We start from the raw sequence: 20,179 nt of genomic DNA, 5'->3' as shown, positions 1-20,179 counted from the left end.
GAGGAGAGGGGGGCAACTGGCTAAAGTCCTTGGGTCTTTTCCAGGAAGTTTTCTTCTCTGTTATTATTCATCTGTCCATTCATCCATTTGTCCATCCATCCATCCATTCAGTTATTCATTCTTCTTTTGAGATTAATTTATTCAGGGTCTATTCTGGGTATATAAGGCAGAGATTAATTTATTCAGGGTCTATTCTGGGCATATAAGGCAATGGTGACACAAGAGTGAACAGGAGCGACACAGGAGGGAACGGAGCTTTCCTCAGAAAGTTCACTGTCTAGTAAGTGACAGAGACGAACAGACAATTACAGACCAGAGTGATAAGAGCTGTGGGAAATTTTCTTTGGGGACTGAGGAAATCCACATCAGACAACAGGGCCCTTCCTGGAGGCAGTGACATCTGAGCCAAACCGCAGGAGGATTAGTCAACTAGTCAAACATGGGGAGAAGGGTGGAGAGAGAGGCAAGAGAGAATTTTGCCCCATGGAGGAAATGTGAAGCTCAGGAGGGTGAAGGAGTTTACCAGGGTAGGAGGGAAGCAAGAAATGAAGGTAGAGAGTAGGTAAGGGTCAGATCCAGTCACTTCCATGCTGAGAAACTTCCAGTAGCTTCCTGTTAAGTTCCTGTTAGCTAACTTGCAGTTAGCTTCCTGTTCCTGTTTTCCTTTTTCCTGGAAAAAGTTCATGAGGAGGGAGGTGTGGGGAAGAGGAGCATCATAATCTGGCCCGTCCCCCAATTTCATTTTTCACTTCTTCCCCTGCACTCTATCGTTCAGCTAACTCATAGTTCCCTGTGTGCATGAGCTGTTCCCTCTGCTTTCTCCAAGGTCCGCTAAGATCCCCCACGGCGGGGTTTGCAGCCCCTCCTGTGCACTGCCACGCTGCCCTGGGCTTGCTCCCACTGAAGCACCTGCCCCAGCATGCTTCGATGAATGAGTCTGTCTCCCCTGGAACAGGAGCATGTCTTGCTCTCTGCTGTACCCCCAGGGCCTGGCTTGGTGGGTACGCCATAACCATCTGGTGAGCAGTGACGAAAGGTTAACTCAACCATGACTTATCATCTCAGTGGATGCATACTGGGCTGGTAAACATTTATGGCAGCTAAGAAACAATACGGGAAAGCCTGCAGATAAAATATTAAGGGTACCAAATGAGATGCAGATGATGTGAAAAAGCCTAAGAAAAAGACAGTAAAGAACTGAAGCAAAATGTTAACAATTGGGTCATAGGAATCTGGTGATATTTTTCTTCATTTTACTTTTCTGACCTTTCCAAAAATTTTTAAATTAATATAAATTATGCACAAGGAAATTATTATATTTAAAAAAGAAATTTGGTGGGCACTAGGAATTGGGGGAATGTTTGTGGTCTTTACCTTCAGGTGGACGTCATCCATCAGGGCCAAAAGAAATGTGTAGAGGTTTCCCAGGAAGAGTGCAAAGATGCGCCCCAGCTGCCACTTCAGTCCAATGCGTGGGTGGTAATTCTCCAGGGCAGCAATGGTTTCAAACAGAGGGGGACAAAACATCCCAAGCAGGGACATCACAATTTCTACCTGAGAATTTGGGAGAGCTGGTTTAGTTTTGTCATCAATATCACTTGCTTCTCCACCATCTCTGCACCCCCAGGGCCATGCATCTCCATCTCCTTTTTGCCCCCTCCTCTGCCTCTGGAAATGCCTCGGGGTCTCCACAACTTGCTGTATGACCCTGGCGAAGGCACTAATAAGCCCTGAGCAGTCAGTGTGTGTTCCACAGGTCCTAATTGCTCTGTGACTGGTTGTCATCACGATTGCTGCTATTAGCATTGATAAAAATAGCAAACTATCTTTGAGAAGTAAATGAATTAACATATGGGACAGTGCTTTGTGTTCTGTAAAAGTTGTGAGCTAGGTAAGAATCACCTCCTCTCAGGAGCATGGAAGACCAGAAGCTCAGATCACAGAACAGAAACAACAGTAGAGGGATGTGGTGCAGGATGTGGCCTTTGGGGTCAGCTTCATTCACACATCTGGTGGTGGATTTGCTGTCACCTAAGGTGATGAGATAATTGGGCCATGTGCCGCTCATCATTTAGGAGCCTAGCTGGGCATCATTCACATGGTGGAGGTCTCAGGTTCCCAAGAGAACAAGTTCCAAAATACAAGCACTTTTCAAGTCTGCTTGTATCGTCGTTGCTACTGTTTCACTGACTAAGGCAAGGGATGGGAAACAGATTCCACCTCTTCATGGGAGGAGCTAGAAAATCACATTGCAAAAAAATGTGGATACAAGGATGGGAAGAATTTGCCAACTACCACAGATGTCAAATTCCCAAGAGAGATTTATGGATTCAATGCAAGCGCAATAAAAACTTAATGTGTGTTATTGTGGATCTTGATGAGAGAACTCACTCTATCAGATATCAAGACATACAATAAAGCCATAGTTTATCAGTGTGTTATTAGTGCAAGAATAGACAAATACACCAATGGAATAGAAAAGGAAGCCCAGAATCACACCCATGCATTACTAGACAATTGATTTATAAGTGATGTAATTTCACTTTTTAAAATTAGTCCTATAGTCCAGAATTCAATAATTCAGCTTAATGGCATGGGAACCAGGGTAATGTCAGTATTTTCCTGAAATATTCACTTCAGCAGAGATGCCCTCCTCACCTCATTTCTTTCATACCAGCTGACGTTCTGCATTTTGGAGAATTCTTGGGATCGTTTCACCACAAAGTAAATGAGGTACCCACTTCCACACAAACAGCAGATGATGAGAAAGTTGGCCAGGACACGGAGAAATCTTGTCAGATGGACATTTTCTTCTTTGTTACTCTCTTGTTCATCCACTATTGATTCCTTGATGTGTGAAAATGAGATGTGAATAATAACAAGAAACCATTGTTGTTGGGTTCCTTGAGATTACTACTTTCTATATTTCCAGAAATGAAAGAATTCAGAGGGGGTGGTATATGGATAATGCTTTTCTTTAAGAAAATACATTTTGAATAGGTGAGGGAGATTAAGAGGTACAAACTTCCAGGTGAAAAATAAATGTCACGAGTACAAAATGTACAAAGTGGGAAATATAATTAATGACTAACTAATATCTTTGTATGGTGACATATTATAACTAGACTTACGATGGTGGTCATTTTTAATTGTAGAGAAATATCACTCTGCCGTATAACAGGAACTAACATAGTGTTGAAAGTCAATTATACTCAACAAACAGACAAACAAACAAACTTATAGAAAAAGAGATCAGATTTGTGGTTACCAGAGGTGGGGGATGGGGTGGATGGAGGGGGAACTGGAGGAAGGCAGTCAAAAGATACAAACTTCTAGTTATAAGATAAATAAGTACTAGGGATATAAGGTACATGTTAAATATAATTAACACTGCTGTATGTTATATATGACAGTTGTTAGAGTAAGTCCCGCGTTCTCATCACAAGGAAAAATATATTTTTTTCTATTTCTTTAATTTTGTATCTATACGAGATGATGGATGTTCATGAAACTTATTGTGGTAATAATTTCATGATGTATGTAAGTCAAAGCATTATGCTGTGCACCTTAAACTTATACAGTGCTGTATGTCAATTATATCTCAATAAAACTGGAAGAAAAAAAGGAATCTTAAAAAATTACATTTTTTCTTGTTACTTCTACTTTGGTACATGTAGTGACAAAGCTTAGATTTACTGGATACTTACTGTGTGTTAGATGTGGTGCTGAACACTCACCATCCATTATCCTTAATCCCAACAAAAAACCAGTTACAGCTACTAATGCCCAGAGAGATCTCAGTATCCAATGGGGACTGTTTTAAATCTATAGATCAAGTAGTTTAGAATTTAATCTGAAAAATACTGAGTCTTCTGGGACTTCCCCGCAATTTCACTGCAGGCACTGCAGGTTTGATCCCTGGTCGGGGAACTAAGATCCCATATGCCACCCGACTCGGCCAATATCAAGTCTTCTAAGCCAGGGGCTGGCTTTTTTTTTTTTTTTTTAAATTAATTAATTAATTTATGTCTGTGTTGGGTCTTCGTTTCTGTGTGAGGGCTTTCTCCAGTTGCGGCAAGCGGGGGCCACCCTTCATCGCAGTGCGCGGGCCTCTCACCATCGCGGCCTCTCCCGTTGCGGAGCACAGGCTCCAGACGCGCAGGCTCAGCAATTGTGGCTCACGGGCCCAGTCGCTCCGCGGCATGTGGGATCTTCCCAGACCAGGGCTCGAACCCGTGTGCCCTGCATTGGCAGGCAGATTCTCAACCGCTGCGCCACCAGGGAAGCCCGCGGCTGGCTTTTTTAATAAAAAAGTTCTGGCCAAGTTTTTTTCTATTAAAAAACCAGATAGCAAATATTTTTGGTTTTGCAAGCCGTGTGGTCTCTCTCATAGCTACTCAACTATGTCACTGTAGCATGAAAGCAACTATAGATAATATATAAATAAATGAGCATGACTTTGTCTCAATAAAATCTTATTTACAAAAATAGGCAGCAGGCTGGATTTGGACCCTGGGCCATAGTTTGCTGACCCCTGTTCTAATCCATGGGCATGGTATATTTTTCCATTTATTTAGAGTTTCTTAATTCCTTTCAGCAATGTTTTGTACTTTTTGGTGTAGGCAGTCTCACACATTTTTTTTTTTTTTTTTGGTTAAATCTATTCCTTGGAATTTTTTGTACTTTATGTCATTTTATTGAAACTGGAAATAAATTATTTTCTAATTATTTGCTGCTAGTGTATAAAAATACAATAGATTTTTTACTATTAACCTTGTATCCTGCATTAGTAAGTTTTTCATAGAAAGACACAATTAGTATATGGCAGAGCCAGGATGGAAAATGAGGTCTCCCGGACACCAAAGTACCTGGGAGATTTTTTTTTTAAATTGAAGTATAGTTCATTTATAATGTTGTGTTAATTACTACTGTACAGCAAAGTGATTCAGTTATACATATATATATATATATATATATATATATATATATACATTCTTTTTAAAAAATATTCTTTTGCATTATGGTTTATCATAGGATATTGAATATAGTTCTCTGCGCTATATGGTAAGACCTTGTTGTTTATCCATTCTATATATAAAAGCGTCCATCTGCTAACCCCGACCTCCCACTCCATTCCTCCCCCACCTCCCTCCCGCTTGGCAACCACAAGTCTGTTCTCTATGTCCATGAGTCTCTTTCTGTTTCCTAGATAGGTTCATTTGTGTCATTTTTTAGATTCCACATATAAGTGATACCATATGGTGTTTGTCTTTCTCTTTCTGACTTATTTCACTTAGTATGATAATCTCTAGTTGCATTCATGTTGCTGCAAATGGCATTATTTTGTTCTTTTTAATGGATGAGTAGTATTCCACTGTACCACATCTTCTTTATCCATTCATCTATCGATGGACATTTAGGTTGTTTCCATGTCTTGGCTACTGTGAATAGTGCTGCTATGAACATAGGGGTGCATGTATCTTTTTTGAATTCTAGTTTTGTCTGGATATATGCCCAGGAGTGGGATTGCTGGATCATATGGTAATTCTATTTTTAGTTTTCTGAGGAACCTCCATACTGTTTTTATAGTGGCTGCATCAACTTACACTCCCAGTAACAGTGTAGGAAGGTCTCTTTTCTCCACACCCTCTCCCGCATTTGTTATTTGTAGACTTTTTAATGATGGCCATTCTGACTCATGTGAGGTGGTACTTCATTGTTGTTTTGATTTGCATTTCTCTAATAATTAGTGATGTTGAGCATCTTTTCATGTGCCTATTGGCCATCTGTATTTCTTCTTTGGAGAAATGTCTATTTAGGTCTTCTGCCCATTTTTGGATAGGGTTGTTTGTTTTTTTGCTGTTGAGTTGTATGCGCTGTTTGTATATTTTGGAAATTTAGCCCTTGTTGGTTGCATCATTTGCAAATATTTTCTCCCATTCTGTAGGTTGTCTTTTTGTTTTGCTTATGGTTTTCATTGCTTTGCAAAAGCTTGTAAGTTTGATTAGGTCCCATTTGTTTATTTTTGTTTTTACTTCTATTGCCTTGGGAGAAGGAAGGAGATTTTTCAATCAATTAACAGTTATTGTGTTCGGGTTCAGTTTCAACTAACTCATCAGGCAGTTAGTATACATTAATGCACACAGTTCTCACAACATGTGCCCTGTTATATAAGTGGTTTTTAACAGACTCAGAGGAGAAGCCTTCTCCTTCCCATATGTTCAAAGTGCTTCACAGGCATTGACCTTCTTTGTCTCTCTCTAGTAGTCCTGAAGGAAGGGTCAAAGCCTTTGTTGACCCCTACCCTGCCCTTGGATGCTCCACCACAGGCTTCCCATTGCTGAGAAGGAGAAGAAGGAGAAGGAGAAGGAGAAGGAGAACTGAGCCCGCTCCCTGCTCTACCCACTGCCAAGCTGACTCTGGGGCTCATGAAACCCATGTAGTGAGTTGCTGAGCCCAAGCCCTGTCCCTGGTGGGTGTACCTGCCTTCTGTAGGCAACGATTGGTATCAGTGGGCAGCAGCCCACTTCTCCTCCCAGAAGGGCCAGGAGAGAAGAGAGAGAAGAAGGCAGGACAACCAAGCACCGTTGTGGTGTAGATCTGACCTCTGCAAGGTCCTGGGGTAAGAAAGTCTGACTGATCAGACAGGAGAAGCACTGGACTATCAAGAACTTTGAATGGTTTTTAAGAAGACATACAGATGGCCACCAGGCACATGAAAAGATGCTCAACATGCTAATTATCAGAGAAATGCAAATCAAAACTACAATGAGGTGTCACCTCACACCTGTCAGAATGGCCATCATTAAAAGGTCTACAAATAATAAATGCTGGAGAGGGTGTGGAGAAAAGGGAACCCTCCTATGCTGTTGGTGGGAACTGCAGCCACTGTGGAGAATAGTAAAACTAAAAATAGAGTTACCACATGATCCAGCAATCCCACTCCTGGGCATATATCTGGAAAAGACAAAAATTCTAATTTGAAAAGATACATGCACCCCCAATGTTCATTGCAACACTATTTATAAGCACCAAGACATGGAAGCAACCTAAGGGTCCATTGACAGAGGAATGGATAAAGAAGATGTGGCGTACACACACACACACACACACACACACACACACACACACACACACACACACACACACACACAATGGAATATTACCCAGCCATAAAAAAGAATGAAATAATGGATGGACCTAGAGCTCATCATACTAAGTGAGGTAAGTCAGAAAGAAAAAGACAAATACCATATGATATCACTTATATGTGGTATCTAAAATATGCTACAAATGAACTTATTTACAAAACAAAACAGACTCATAGACATAGGAAACAAACTTATGGTTACTAAAGGAGAAAGGGGGGGATAAATTAGGAGTTTGGGATTAGCAGATACAAACTACTATATACAAAATAGACAAACAACAAGGTCCTACTGGGACAGGGAACTATATTCAATATCTTGTAGTAACCTATAGAGGAAAAGGATATGAAAATGAATATATATGTATAACTGAATCACTTTGCTATACAACAGAAACTAACACAACATTGTAAATCAAATATACTTCAAGTAAAAAAAAAAGAGCTCTATTTGTAGTGAGGTGGATGGACCTAGAGTCTGTCATACAGAGTGAAATAAGTCACAAGGAGAAAAACAAATACCGTATGTTAACACATATACATGGAATCTAAAAAAAAAAAAAAGGTTCTAATGAACCTAGGGGCAGGACAGGAATAAAGACGCAGACGTAGAGAATGGACTTGAGGACACGGAGAGTGGGAAGGGTACGCTGAGACGAAGTGAGAGAGTGGCATGGACATACATACACTACCAAATGTAAAATAGACAGCTAGTGGGAAGCAGCCACATAGCACAAGATCAGCTCGGTGCTTTGTGACCACCTGGAGGGGTGGGATAGGGAGGGTGGGAGGGAGGGAGATGCAAGAGGGAAGAGATATGGGGATATATGTATATATATAGCTGATTCACTTTGTTATACAGCAGAAACTAACACACCACTGTAAAGCAATTATACTCCAATAAAGATGTTAAAAATAACTAACTAACTAACTAAATAAATAAATAAAAAAGAACTTTGAATGGTTTTTACAGTCATGGAGGGAAAAGTGAGATGTGCAGTGCTTCTGCCTTCATTCATCTGCTCACCCTCAGGCTTGCTTTCGTTCTATATTCTGTAGGCCACCTCATATCTCTCTTGTGAACAAATTAATAAGATAATTAAGTGTGGAGTTGTACACTTAATTGATTCCTTTATTCCCACACCCCCAAACCAGGGTTCTCAACTCTTTGTGGGTGTTCTTGGGGGAGTTTTCAAAAAACCAATGCCAGGACCCCACCCCAGACCAATTACACCAGAATCTCTGGGGGTGGGGCCCAGAAGATATTTAATGCTCCTTAGATCATACAAATATGTGTAAACGTTGAGAACGGCTGCCCCAAGTGTGTCCTTTCACTTCCTCCAGCAGAAAGCAGTTCTACGAGGAAAGAGGCAGAACCAGGGACCAACTCCATGATTCTCTGCCATGTTAAGAAACAGATGGTGGGTACCAGCCATGAGCATTCTTTCTTGAAGGCTTGAGAGCTAGGCTCCCACTTCTGGTAAAGCTCTTACCACAAATTAATCGGGGATCTTATTTCCCATGCCCCAGCTGGGAGAAGTCTCCCAATGACAGGAGGGACCCAAAGTTCCCCCGGGAAGTGGGAATGGCCCTGAAGGGACTACCTTGAAGCTGATGGTGATGGAGGCGTATTTGTTGTCGGCTGTCTCTGAATTCCCGATCAGGTAGTCCCAGCTGGTGAACATCTTGAAGCTGAATGTGAAGTTATCGCTCTCCCCGTCGTTCGTGCTGCCCTGGGTGTTGCCGGCCATCCTGTAGGGTGCACACTGCTGTTGTTATGTCTGCCCCCGTGTCTACTGTGTCAGCCCAAGGGAAACAGGTGGCAGACATCCAGTGAAGGGAAAGAGCCAAGATGGATTTGAATCTGGCTACCGACAGCCAGAGCACCTTCCCCCCAAATTCAGAGTCCCCTGCGTGCGCACATGGTGTCAACTGTGTAACAAGGAGTCTGCAGGGTACAGAAAACACTAACCATGTTTTCTACCCTGACGTCTGATTTCTTGTGGCTTGAGTCACCTGCAAATGTTTTAGAACTCTTCATTCTCACAGAGAATATCCCCTTCTAATTCATCTGTTTTTTTGGATAAAAATCATATATTTCTGATGTAAAATTCAATAAGCCCTGAGGCAGTTAGTGCTACAACCAGATAATACGCACATCTTTTTCTTAAGCAAGCTCGGAGGAAAGTACCTTGGACCTGCCTTGATAGCCCCCTATTTCATCCTACCTGTCCTCATCCTCTTGAGACAGGCCTGGGACCTGGGACCCTTTGCTGCAGTGCTGGACACACCTCTCCTTGAGCTACAAAATATAAAGAAACTATATGGGACTAAAAATAACTGTGTGCATGCACAGTTGGGGCAAATTCTGTACGCAAAAGATACAAAAAGACAAAAAAAAAAAAAAATCCCAACTGCCATTTCTGAAGAGCCAGGAGCAAAAGCAGGGTACTGAGCATGCCTGCACACACCACCTAAGGGATGGGCAGAACACCTAAGCCACACCTCTGGCCTGACCCCTGGACATGCCCCTACCTTCACCCCATATAAGAAACAAGCTTTCCCCCGGTCAGTGAGCAAGCAAGGGAACGTGCTGTTTGTTCTTGCTCCCCAGCTGCTGTAGCAGCGGCCCCAGTAAAGCCTTGCCTGAATTGCTCATCTGGCCTCTAGTCAATTTCTATTGATTAAGGAAGCCAAGAACCCTGGTTGGTATCACTCTCTTTGTGCTTCCTGGAGATCAGTCCCGTGGGAACCATGGAATCCCAGGCAGGGGCTCCATCAGACACAACGGGGGGTGGGGTTGCCCCTCTCTGACTCTATCTGACCTGTTGGCTTTTGGGATTTGCTGTTCCAGGGGCCTGGTTGCCTTAGTTAATTTTTTGGTTCAACAGAGAAACATTCCATATCCTTAAATTTGGCAGGGAAAAACATAGCAATGTGAAGGCTAAGAATAAAACCAAGCCTGTCTCTCCTGTCTCCTTGTTTTTTTTTTCCTTTTGTTTGATAGAGCTGGGCAGCCACATGTCACCTAGTGGTCACTGTCTTGTGCCAGGCAGGCTCTTGTAAACAGCAGCATTTTCCCCTAAGATGATGAGATAGAAAACCCAGCTGGGCCCGCCCATCGCTTTCCGGGGGTTCTAGCCGGGCTTCAAGGGCACTCTGTTTCTTGTGCACACACAGCGGCCCTGTTCTTCTCTTGTGGCTCTGCTGAAGGGTGAGTGGGCCTGGTGGTCAGGTCTGTGCACAGACTGTGTCCCCACCCTGCACAGCCTGTGCTGACTGGGGTCCTCTGACTTAGAAGAAGGCAGTTTGTGGGCTGGGCCAAAGTTTTTCTTCAGAGAACATGAATTAAGAGGCACAGACATATTAAAAAGCCATTTCTGACCACAGAGACAAGTAGAGTTGGGGCTGGAGAGGACACCAAGGTTACTCACTGCCATGTACACTGATTTAGCCTCATTGTATCTTTGTAGGCACCAGCTCAGTTCTCACATGCCAGCTAGACAGAGAAGCAGAGGGTTTTTCTGAGGAAGCTGGGCTCTGGGGAAAACAAAAACAGACCTTGCAAATTTCTTCAGCCTTTCCTTAATGGGTACCATGTTCCCTTTCAAGCCACACTGTTTTTTTTGACAGTTTTGGGGACTCAGTAGGATATTTGCTGCCTCAGGGCCTTTGCACATGCTCTTGCTTTGTCTAAAGTGCTGTGCCCAGCCTCCTGTAAAGGACTGTCTATCCCATTTCCCAGAACTTCCCACATTACCCTGTCTGTGTCTTTTATACCCCATATGACAATCTGCATTTGCTTTATTTGTTTCCTTGTTTTCTCTCTAAATCCCCAACAAGAAGGTAAGTAGGCACAGTGTGGCCACAGGAGTGGGGTGTTTGTGGAAAGAAAATTAAAAGCCTGTAAATGAGACGGTCATACTTACGATCTAATGATGATCATCAGGCTGTAGCCGAACACGCTGACCCCCACCATGAAGTAAGCCATGGGTAACCTGTACCTCAGCCACCCGATGGTCCTCTGGTTGTTGTAGTAGCCGTAGAAGAGAGCGGAATACTTGATGTAGCCCTGTGGGGCAGCAAAGCCAAATGCTCTGGGTTTGTAAGCTCAACGTGACAGTCATCGGACGATTCCATCGACCTGGGGTATCTTTCTCAGGAGTGTGATGGGAGCCGGAGGGGAGGAAGGAAGGGTTCTCGATGTTCCTGTTCTTCCCTTCACTCCCCCAGTTGCTCCAGAGTCTATGCCCGTCTCCACATCTGCCCTCTTCTTTCTCCTGTCTATTTCTCCATTATACAGAGTGCACAGAGACACAGCACGGGGAGGAGAGTGTTGTTAACATTCGGGACAAATTAGGGATAAGGTGTGTGTGTGTGTGTCTGTGTCTGTGTCTGTGTGTGCATCTGTGTGCACATGCACACACGGCTCCAAATTCTCCCTCCACTCCCCACCCCGTGCCCAGGGTCTTAATTTAACACTCTGGAACTAGAAGGGAGTCCGTGAACTTTCTCAGTATTTCAAAACTTCTAAAGAAAACTATGTGATAAGGCTCACAATCTAACCTGAGCTTCGAGTTTCATTTTGGTTTTGTTTTTTGGTATAATTGGCTTTAGGTGTAATTAGCGCACTTTTTAGGTATAATAATTTAGGTGTAAAATTAACTTATAATTTTAGCACTTCTTTTATGTCTTTGCTGAATATAAAACAGGGGATTATTCTGACCTCACAAAGATATGTAGTTGGACAGGGGAGCCAAATTTTAATAGTTTTTTTTCATATACTTGTGGCTATTTCTTCTATGATATCATACCTCAACCCAATAACTAAATAGTTATTTCTTAAAGGTTAGTTGCAATGTGGAATATGAATCACATAATGAACTTTTTCATACCTTAAGATCCATTGCTCTCCCCCAAATACTAAGTAATTAAAAAGGGAAAAATACTAACTTTACAGCAGAGAATTCTGGCAGATATCACTTTAACCAAGTGGTCAACATAATGTAACCCTGATTTGACACTCTGAGAAAGGCACGTTACCTCCCCAACAATTCATAACCTTAATACAATCACGAGAGAAAATCAGACAAACCCAAATTCAGGGGCAAACAACTGACCAGCACTATTCAAAAGTGTCAAGGTCACTGAAAGACAGAGAACAGTCACAGATTGGAGGAGAGTAAGGAGATGTGACAATTAAATCAATGTGAGATTGTGAGTTGGGTCCTGGGATAGAAAAAGAGCATTAGTGGAAAAACTGGTGAAATCCAAATAAATACTATATTTTAGTTAATAATATTGTATCAAGATTAATTTCTTAGTTTTGATAATTGTTCTATGGGTATATGAGATGTTATCATAAGGTGAATGGGTGAAGGGTATATGGGAACTCTCTGTACTATTTATGCAACTGTTCTGTAAGTCTAAAATTATCTCAAAATATAGTTTTTAAAACTCTATTGCTCTACCTTTTACTATCAAGATGTGGGATCTTTTACTCACACATGATTTTGTAACATCATGTATTGGTCATCTGGAAAGTAATGGCTCACTGAGTTATGAACGTATGCCAAATGTTGACACATTTCTTATACAATATAAAAAAAAACCCACACTGTTAATATCTCCATTGATCTCACCAGAAAAGTATTTAACTACTGAGAAACTGCCACTGTCATGGTGATGGATATAAGTTTTCCAAAATTTTAATTTTTACTTGAAAAATAAAAATTTATCCTTGGCAACAATAACAAGTACAACATGGGATTATTGCTGAATAGATTGTTGGTTTTGAGTGGATAGGACATTTCAACAGGGGTCCTTGGGTGAAATAAAGAATAAAGGAAATTCTTAGTAGTAGCATGTAGTGGTAGTAGTATGTAATTCTTAGTGGTATAGTAGTTATTTGGAACACTCCTGTTCCAAATGACTTAGAAAAATACTCCAGCTCATTTTCACACATTTCTGAGGGGTCTTGAATCTGACTATGAGAGTGCAGGATGGCAGCAGCAAGATGTGTTGCTTGAACCACCACAGCCAGGCCTCCTGCCTCTGGATCTCCTTGGAGCTGCAGACCAAGGCCCCCAGAGGCACGGGGGTATGAGGATTCCAAAAAGAGGGAGGGATGTTCCAGGCAGAGGATCGTGAGCAAAGGCAGGGAGGCACTGGACTTCCCTGAAAGTTGATAATGTTGGGGCATAAAGTGTGAGGTCTTAGACAGACATGGGACTGGGACTGGAGAGGTAGAAGGCAGCCAGGTCATGAACAATTCTTTTGTAAACCCAGTTCAGAACACTGGGCTTTATTCCATCTGGGAGTGGGAATAAAGGAATATTGGAGGTGGGGAGTGACAGGGTCAGGTTTACATTTTAGAAAGGTCACCTGGCAGCAGAGGGAATGGAGATTTGAGGAGACAAGCCAAGGCAGGGAGGAGAGGTAGAAGATTCTGACGGTGGTCCTGGTACAGTGAGGTTCGAGGAGAGGTGCGAGGGATGGAGAAAAGGAGACTGGTTCAAGAAACGTTTAGTAGATAGGCTCAGATTTAGTGATTGATTGGATGTGAGGGGTGGTGGTGAGGAGAGGAAATGTGGGATGACTTTCAGGTTTCAGACTTGAATGACTGGGTGAACGGTGGTTCCAATAAAGGAGATGGGAAAAAGTGATGTAGGTTTGGGTGGATAGTTGTTGGATTTGAGAAGCAGGTAGGATATTCAGTTGAAGATGTCATGTGAAGCTTGGGGAAAGGCTGGACTGGCAATAGCCCTGGGGTCTTACTGTGGTTATGCTGAGATAAAACCATCCTGTAATATCACCTTACATAGATCTGGCAGAATGCGGGGAGCTGTGGCCTCATGGGGAGGTCACGTTTATCGGAGTGTGTGATAAAAGGACCCACGAAGGGGACCTAGGAAGACATGGTTGGCTAGCTCATTTTGCACAGTGCTAGGATCCCATTTGGTTAAAGCACTGGCTTTCCAATAATTAAACACTTCACACTTATCCACAATCACAAAATGGAAGTGCATTGGCATGTTGGCAATGGTACCTCAAAATCCCAAAGGACGGAAAAATCCATGGCTTTTTCTTCCTCAGCCCGAGGCACCGTCTTTCTGGGTATACTTCCATAGGGCATGCCCATCAGCACCTTGTGTTGGGACAGAATGACACAATTACACGTGGAGAAGATACAAACACACGGAGATGTGCACATAGTGGGTTAAATCTCTTCTCAGAGCAGGAACATCCATTTTTTTCCTTTAAATAACATTAATCACTTTCCTGATTTTAAAAGTATTACATACTCATTGTAGAAAATGTGAAAAAGTATAGAAGAGTGTTTAAAAAATTACCTGTCACCTTCACATCCTAAAGATAATGACTGTTAGATATTCATGTATTTCCTTTCAAAGTTTCTGAGTTTTATATATGTTTTAGCTTGATTATCTAGCTTAATATTATTTTATGACCAATTCCCTATGGTGTATGGTATTTCTCAAAATAAAATGACTTTAAAATATCTAATCACATGTATGTACCATAAACTTACTTACAACATCCCCTACTGTTGGACTAATTAGAGTATTACTAGTTCTTCATGTGTACATAATTCTGTTATTAATACCCTTTTATATATATGACTTGATTCACATCCTTAATTATTTAAAAAATAAGGATTGTATTAAATTTACATATTGATTTAGGAAAGATTGATCTTTTTTATGATAGTAAGTTTTCCCTTCCACAAATGTGCCCTCCTGTTTATTCAGTCATATATATTTTTTAAAATATTTATTTATTTGGCTGCTCTGGGTGTTAGCTGTGGCATGCGGGATCTTCATTGCCACGTGTGGGATCTTATAGTTGCAGCATGCGGGATCCCTAACTGCGGGATGCGACATGTCAGAGAATAAACAAAGCCAAAGTTGTTTCTTTAATAAAATAACTAAAAGAGACAAACCTTCAATGTAAATGAGGAAAAAATTACACTATCATGCAGAAGGGAATATAACTTCAGATACATGAGTGATTTTAAAAAACAAGAAACTATGTTATTTAACTTTAAGCCAATACATTTTAAAATGTTAAGTTGAAATGGAAAGTTCAGGAGAGTGATCACTTGTGAGAGTTATGTGGGTAACATAATTGGGGAGAAGTAGATGGAGGACTCTAGTGTGTGTGTAATTTTTTATTTTTAAACTTAGTGGCAGGCAAATGGGCTCATTCTTTATACCTTTCCATATATCTGAAAGTTTTAATAGTTATTTTTAGAGGAAGTACCAATATGAGGCTTACTGAGTGCTGCCTATGTGAACCCTAGAGCAGAACTTACAAGATATTTTAAAGAATTATTTAATTAAATTAATTAATGTACACTAGCAATGTACACCCTGGCTGCATATTAGGATAACTTGGGGAGCTGTATTTGTCATCTATTTTTGTATATCAAATTATCCTAAAACTATCTCCTCGTTTCTGCAGGTCAGGAACCTGGGTTGGGCTTAGCTGGGTCCTTTGCTTCAGGGTCTTTCACAGGCTTCAGTCAAGGTGTCTGCCAGGGCTTTGGTCTCATCTGAAGGCCTGGTGGGGCAGGATCTGATTCCAGATGCACTCCCTTGGTTGTTGGCAAGATTTAGTTCCTCTTGGGCTGTTGGACTGAGGGCCTCAGTTCCTTGCTGTCTCTTGTCCAAAGCCACAATCAGTTCCGTGCCAGTGGGCCTCTCCAGTCTGGCAGGTTGCTTCATCAAAGCATGTGAGCCAAGAAGGGAACCAAGAGAAAATGCCAGATGGAAGTCACAGTCGTTTATAACCTAATCATGTAAGTGACAGCCTGTCACTTTGGTTATATTCTATTTGTTAAAAGCAAGCCACAAGGTCTAGGCTTTACTCAGGTGGAGGGGATTGATTATACAAAGGCATGCTACCAGGAGAGGAGGATCACTGGGGGCAATCTCAGATGCCTGCCTACCATAGGAGCTTTTAATATAGGGATGCCAGAGCCACATTCTCAGAGATTCAGATTCAATTGATTGGACTTCGTATTTAAAAAAAACTCCCCAAGTGATTTTCATATGCAGCCCGTGTTAAGACAAGAAATACATGAGCTCATCATGTAGCAAGGCCTTGATAGCGAGCTCCTGCAGCATAATTGAGGGCTCTCCTGGGACCATGAAGGCATTCTGGGATCTGCAGGCAGTTGTCATTAAAGCTGAACAAGATTCACTCAAGCATTCAGAGCAGTTTGATTCCATTGAAATGTATCAAGGATTTGTGGCAAAAGAAGATGAGTATGAGGAAAAATTCTGTTAGAGTTGTCTAACATTTGAGCACTTCTGACATTCTTATTCCTACACCCTCTGAGTCACTGTGGTTAGCCTTAAAACAGCCATGAGCCAAAGGAATATCTGATCATTAGGTTTAGGCTTAAAACCTTTGGGCCCTGAAGTTAGCCGTGTCCTTGAACAACAGGTCATCTCCTCTACTCTACCTGCAGTGAATTTGGATGTGTCAGATTCCCACGAAGCCAATTTCCCACTATCCTAATTAAGAGGGCATCTTGGGATACCCCACATTCTCAACTGCTGTTATCCAACCTATCATCAAGTCTTGTCTGTTCTACTCTTTCCCTGTCTCTCTCTTTCTCTTCTTTCTCCCATCCTACTCCAAGACAGCTTCCCAAACACCTGCCAATCAAATCAAGGTGTCCTTTCCTGGACAGTTCAGGTCTTGGCTGCTTCATTGGAATGCACCAATCACTAAATTTTCATTGTTTCAAACAAATGTCCCCTTGATAGGAAATATTTACAAATTATATCAATATATATAAATTATATAAAATGTAATGTTTTCTTTGAGAAAAAAAAACCCTCAGTGTTTTTAAAATTATTCACCTTCCCCAAAACACTGCCTTTCTGGAACACTGTATAGCAAAATTCTAGTGATGTCTTATATGCCTACAGCATTTAAATGTAATCTCTTCTCATGGAAATAAATCCATTTGGAATCAAAAACTCCCAGGAAGAAAGTAAAGAGTCTGTGAGAGTAAATTTCCCCAGTGACTACTGGGGAAAACTCTCTCCTCCTTGGTTATGGAGGGGAGAAGTAAAACTTCTATTTAACTTCTGATAATACTGGGGAGAACCAGATTTGTTTCAAGAGCATTTGTACACATTTGCCAGAAGGTTTAAAATCCTTATCTCTGGGGACTTCCCTGGTGGTGCAGTGGTTAAGAATCCGCCTGCCGGTGCAGGGGACACAGGTTCAATCCCTGATCCGGGAAGATCCTACATGCAGTGGAGCAACTAAGCCCATGCACCACAACTACTGAGCCTGCGCTGTAGAGCCCGCAAGCCACAACTACTGAAGATCGCGCACCCTAGACCCTGTGCACCACAACTACTGAGCCCACAGCCTGCAACTACTGAAGCCCATGCACTCTAGGGCCTGCGTGCTGCAACTACTGAAGCCCGCGTGCCTACAGCCCGTGCTCCACAACAAGAGAAGCCACCACAATGAGAAGCCCGCGCACCGCAACGAAGAGTAGCCCCTGCTCGCTGCAACTAGAGAAAGCCCGCGCCCAGCAACGAAGACCCAACACAGCCAAAAATAAATAAAAATTTAAAAAAATGTTAATATGGAATCATTTAATAAAATAAAATAAAATCCTTATCTCTGTATTGGAGAGTGACAATGGCTTAAGAACATATATATAGGACAAAGTGGACTGACTCATAATCCTTGATTTCCAGGTGTGCACATAAAAGAGTATAAAGGTTAGTTAATGACATAAACAAAATTGTAAGTACACTCTTTGGGTAATGTAGAAAAGAATTCAATGGTTTTATCAATAATATAACACTCCTTTGCTACCAAGTACTATTATAATAAGCCCTCAACTTCTTCTAACTAATCTGATTTAATTCACATTCCATGGAAGTCTTTTAATTTTGTGAAAAATAGATGTTCAGGAAAGTTTCCCAAAGATGTGACTACAGATAGAGTTGACTCTAATATTCTCATGGAATCATTTGTAATAAAGTAGGAATCAGTAACCTATCATAGAGCCAATTAATAAACCTGAAAGGAAAAAATACTAAATGCATAAATACCATTACCCTGTAAGCTGTAAAGGTAAATTCACTTGTGTACCCAGCACAAGCACCAAATGGTTCAGGCAGGACTGTAGCAATTACTGTGCTAAGCTCTAATGGACCACAGGCAGCCCTGGAAAAGGCCCCAGGCCAACACTCCGCAAACCTGGAATCTCATTCACTACAAATTTACTGCGTAAATTTGTACAGGTCACTTGTTCCTTTTTTGTCTCTCAATTACTAAGCTATAGGTAAGGATCTGCCTACACCCATAATAAGATTGTATCTGGGAGAACAGTAAGGAGTGCTATTCAAATGCAGGGTTTCTTTGGGGTAATAAATTATATAATGCATTCTATCTCTTTTTTTTTCAAGGTGAAAGAGAAAAAACCTCACTGAGATATTAATTCTCCACTAATTTTAAAGTAAAAGGAAAGGTAGAAGAATGTAGGGTCCACCTGTTAATTCAGAAATGGAAATATTTTGGTTCCATTCTTTGTACTCGGCTATCTGGGCAAATGATGTGAGCACAGAATTTAAAATGAATGACGGATTCTTTGTAAAACAGAGTATTTGATTTATATAAATGAAGATGGCTGTCATGATAAGCCTCAACACTATCTGAAGTTGTAAGCAGTTCTTTTCTTACCTCTGGGATTATGACTAGACCAAATATTAAGCCAAAAAGGACGAGGTTAACTCCATACATCCATCGGAGAAAGATGAAATATGATGCCACTGAAGAACCAAAGTGACCTGAGGAGAGAAAGATGGTGGATGTAAGTGTTGCAGAAGGACATTATCATAAAGGAGGACTTTATGTGTGTGATAGATTCAATTTTCATGTCAGTCTGTGGAATATACATCCCTTTTTTTTTCTAGATAAATAAAAGGGCTTAACCGATGTGCCTAAGTTCCTACAATCAGGAAGTGAAGAAGCACATTTTAAATTTTGGTCTGACTAGTCCAAAGTTCACCTTTTTTCTTTTCTTTTTTTTTTTTTTAACATCTTTATTGGAGTATAATTGCTTTACAATGGTGTGTTAGTTTCTGCTTTCATCTTTTTTCTAGTACAACAGAACCTATAACATAACCTAATCAGTTAGTCAAGAACGCCCTTCAGCAAACGAACTAAAAACAGTGACACCAAAATACTCACTTTCAATGTCCTTGATCTTCATTTCCCAGGGAATACATTGAGTCTTGAAATTATCAAAGTCTCTTTTAAACTTGACCCATTTCTGAAATTAAACAGGCAACACCCTCAGTTCATTAACATGTTGCCTTGGGGCCTGGAGGGGAGGATGGAGGTGCATGTGGATGTTGACATGTTGACACGTGGGTGAGGCTGCCATGTTGGAGCTGTTGAGCCTAGGCTGTCAGAGGTGGATGCGCACATCTTCACTTTCCAAAGTCAGGTGTGAGTCAGAGAGAAGCAAGGGCAACACAATACTTTGCATTTGTCTATAGTGCTGATAAAATTTCAGGTTTGGACACTTTACATATGAACTTAGAAAGTCTGTGTATAATTTCTGATTTGGGGAATCAAATTGGCTTAGCAAACTCTGATACAACTTCCTTCATCTTAAACCAAAAATTCAATGGAAAAAAGAAATCTCACAACTCTCATACCTACATTTGGCAGACAGCCAAGTGACTTAATCTGATAGGAACTGTTGCTAAACTACAAGGCTTGTGGAAGTGGTAAAGAGATCTCAGCCCATGGTTTCCCATTCTTCTCCTAGTGAAACAGCAGCCTGTCTTTTTTTTTTTTTTCCTAAAAGTAGTTAGGAAGGCATTATGCCCCTTTCTATGGTCTATTCCAGCTCCGACACTTTGTACCAATCAGAAACTTGAATAGCTGTCTGTCTTCTGGCTGCGTGAAAATTTGTCAACTCTTCAAGGGGCTTCTCTCCAACATCCCCACCACCTGGAAATAAAT

At 41.3% G+C, this 20,179-nt stretch overlaps 1 protein-coding gene across 1 annotated transcript in view; it reads right to left on the bottom strand.

Annotated features, from left to right (window-relative positions):
• TMC2 (transmembrane channel like 2) overlaps positions 1-20,179 on the bottom strand; it is an 87,677-nt gene that overhangs the window by 30,561 nt on the left and 36,937 nt on the right. The window contains 7 exon segments of the mRNA XM_036826531.1: positions 1,375-1,554; positions 2,659-2,847; positions 8,752-8,899; positions 11,077-11,219; positions 14,196-14,294; positions 18,887-18,993; positions 19,397-19,478. Of these exon segments, the coding sequence (XP_036682426.1) occupies positions 1,375-1,554; positions 2,659-2,847; positions 8,752-8,899; positions 11,077-11,219; positions 14,196-14,294; positions 18,887-18,993; positions 19,397-19,478 (948 nt within the window).

The sequence above is a fragment of the Balaenoptera musculus genome, chromosome 15 (genome assembly GCF_009873245.2).
Source record: "Balaenoptera musculus isolate JJ_BM4_2016_0621 chromosome 15, mBalMus1.pri.v3, whole genome shotgun sequence".
In the NCBI taxonomy this organism is placed as follows: Eukaryota; Metazoa; Chordata; class Mammalia; order Artiodactyla; family Balaenopteridae; genus Balaenoptera; species Balaenoptera musculus.
The sequence above is the reverse complement of the archived record's forward strand: the minus strand, read 5'-3'. Positions and strand labels throughout refer to the sequence as shown.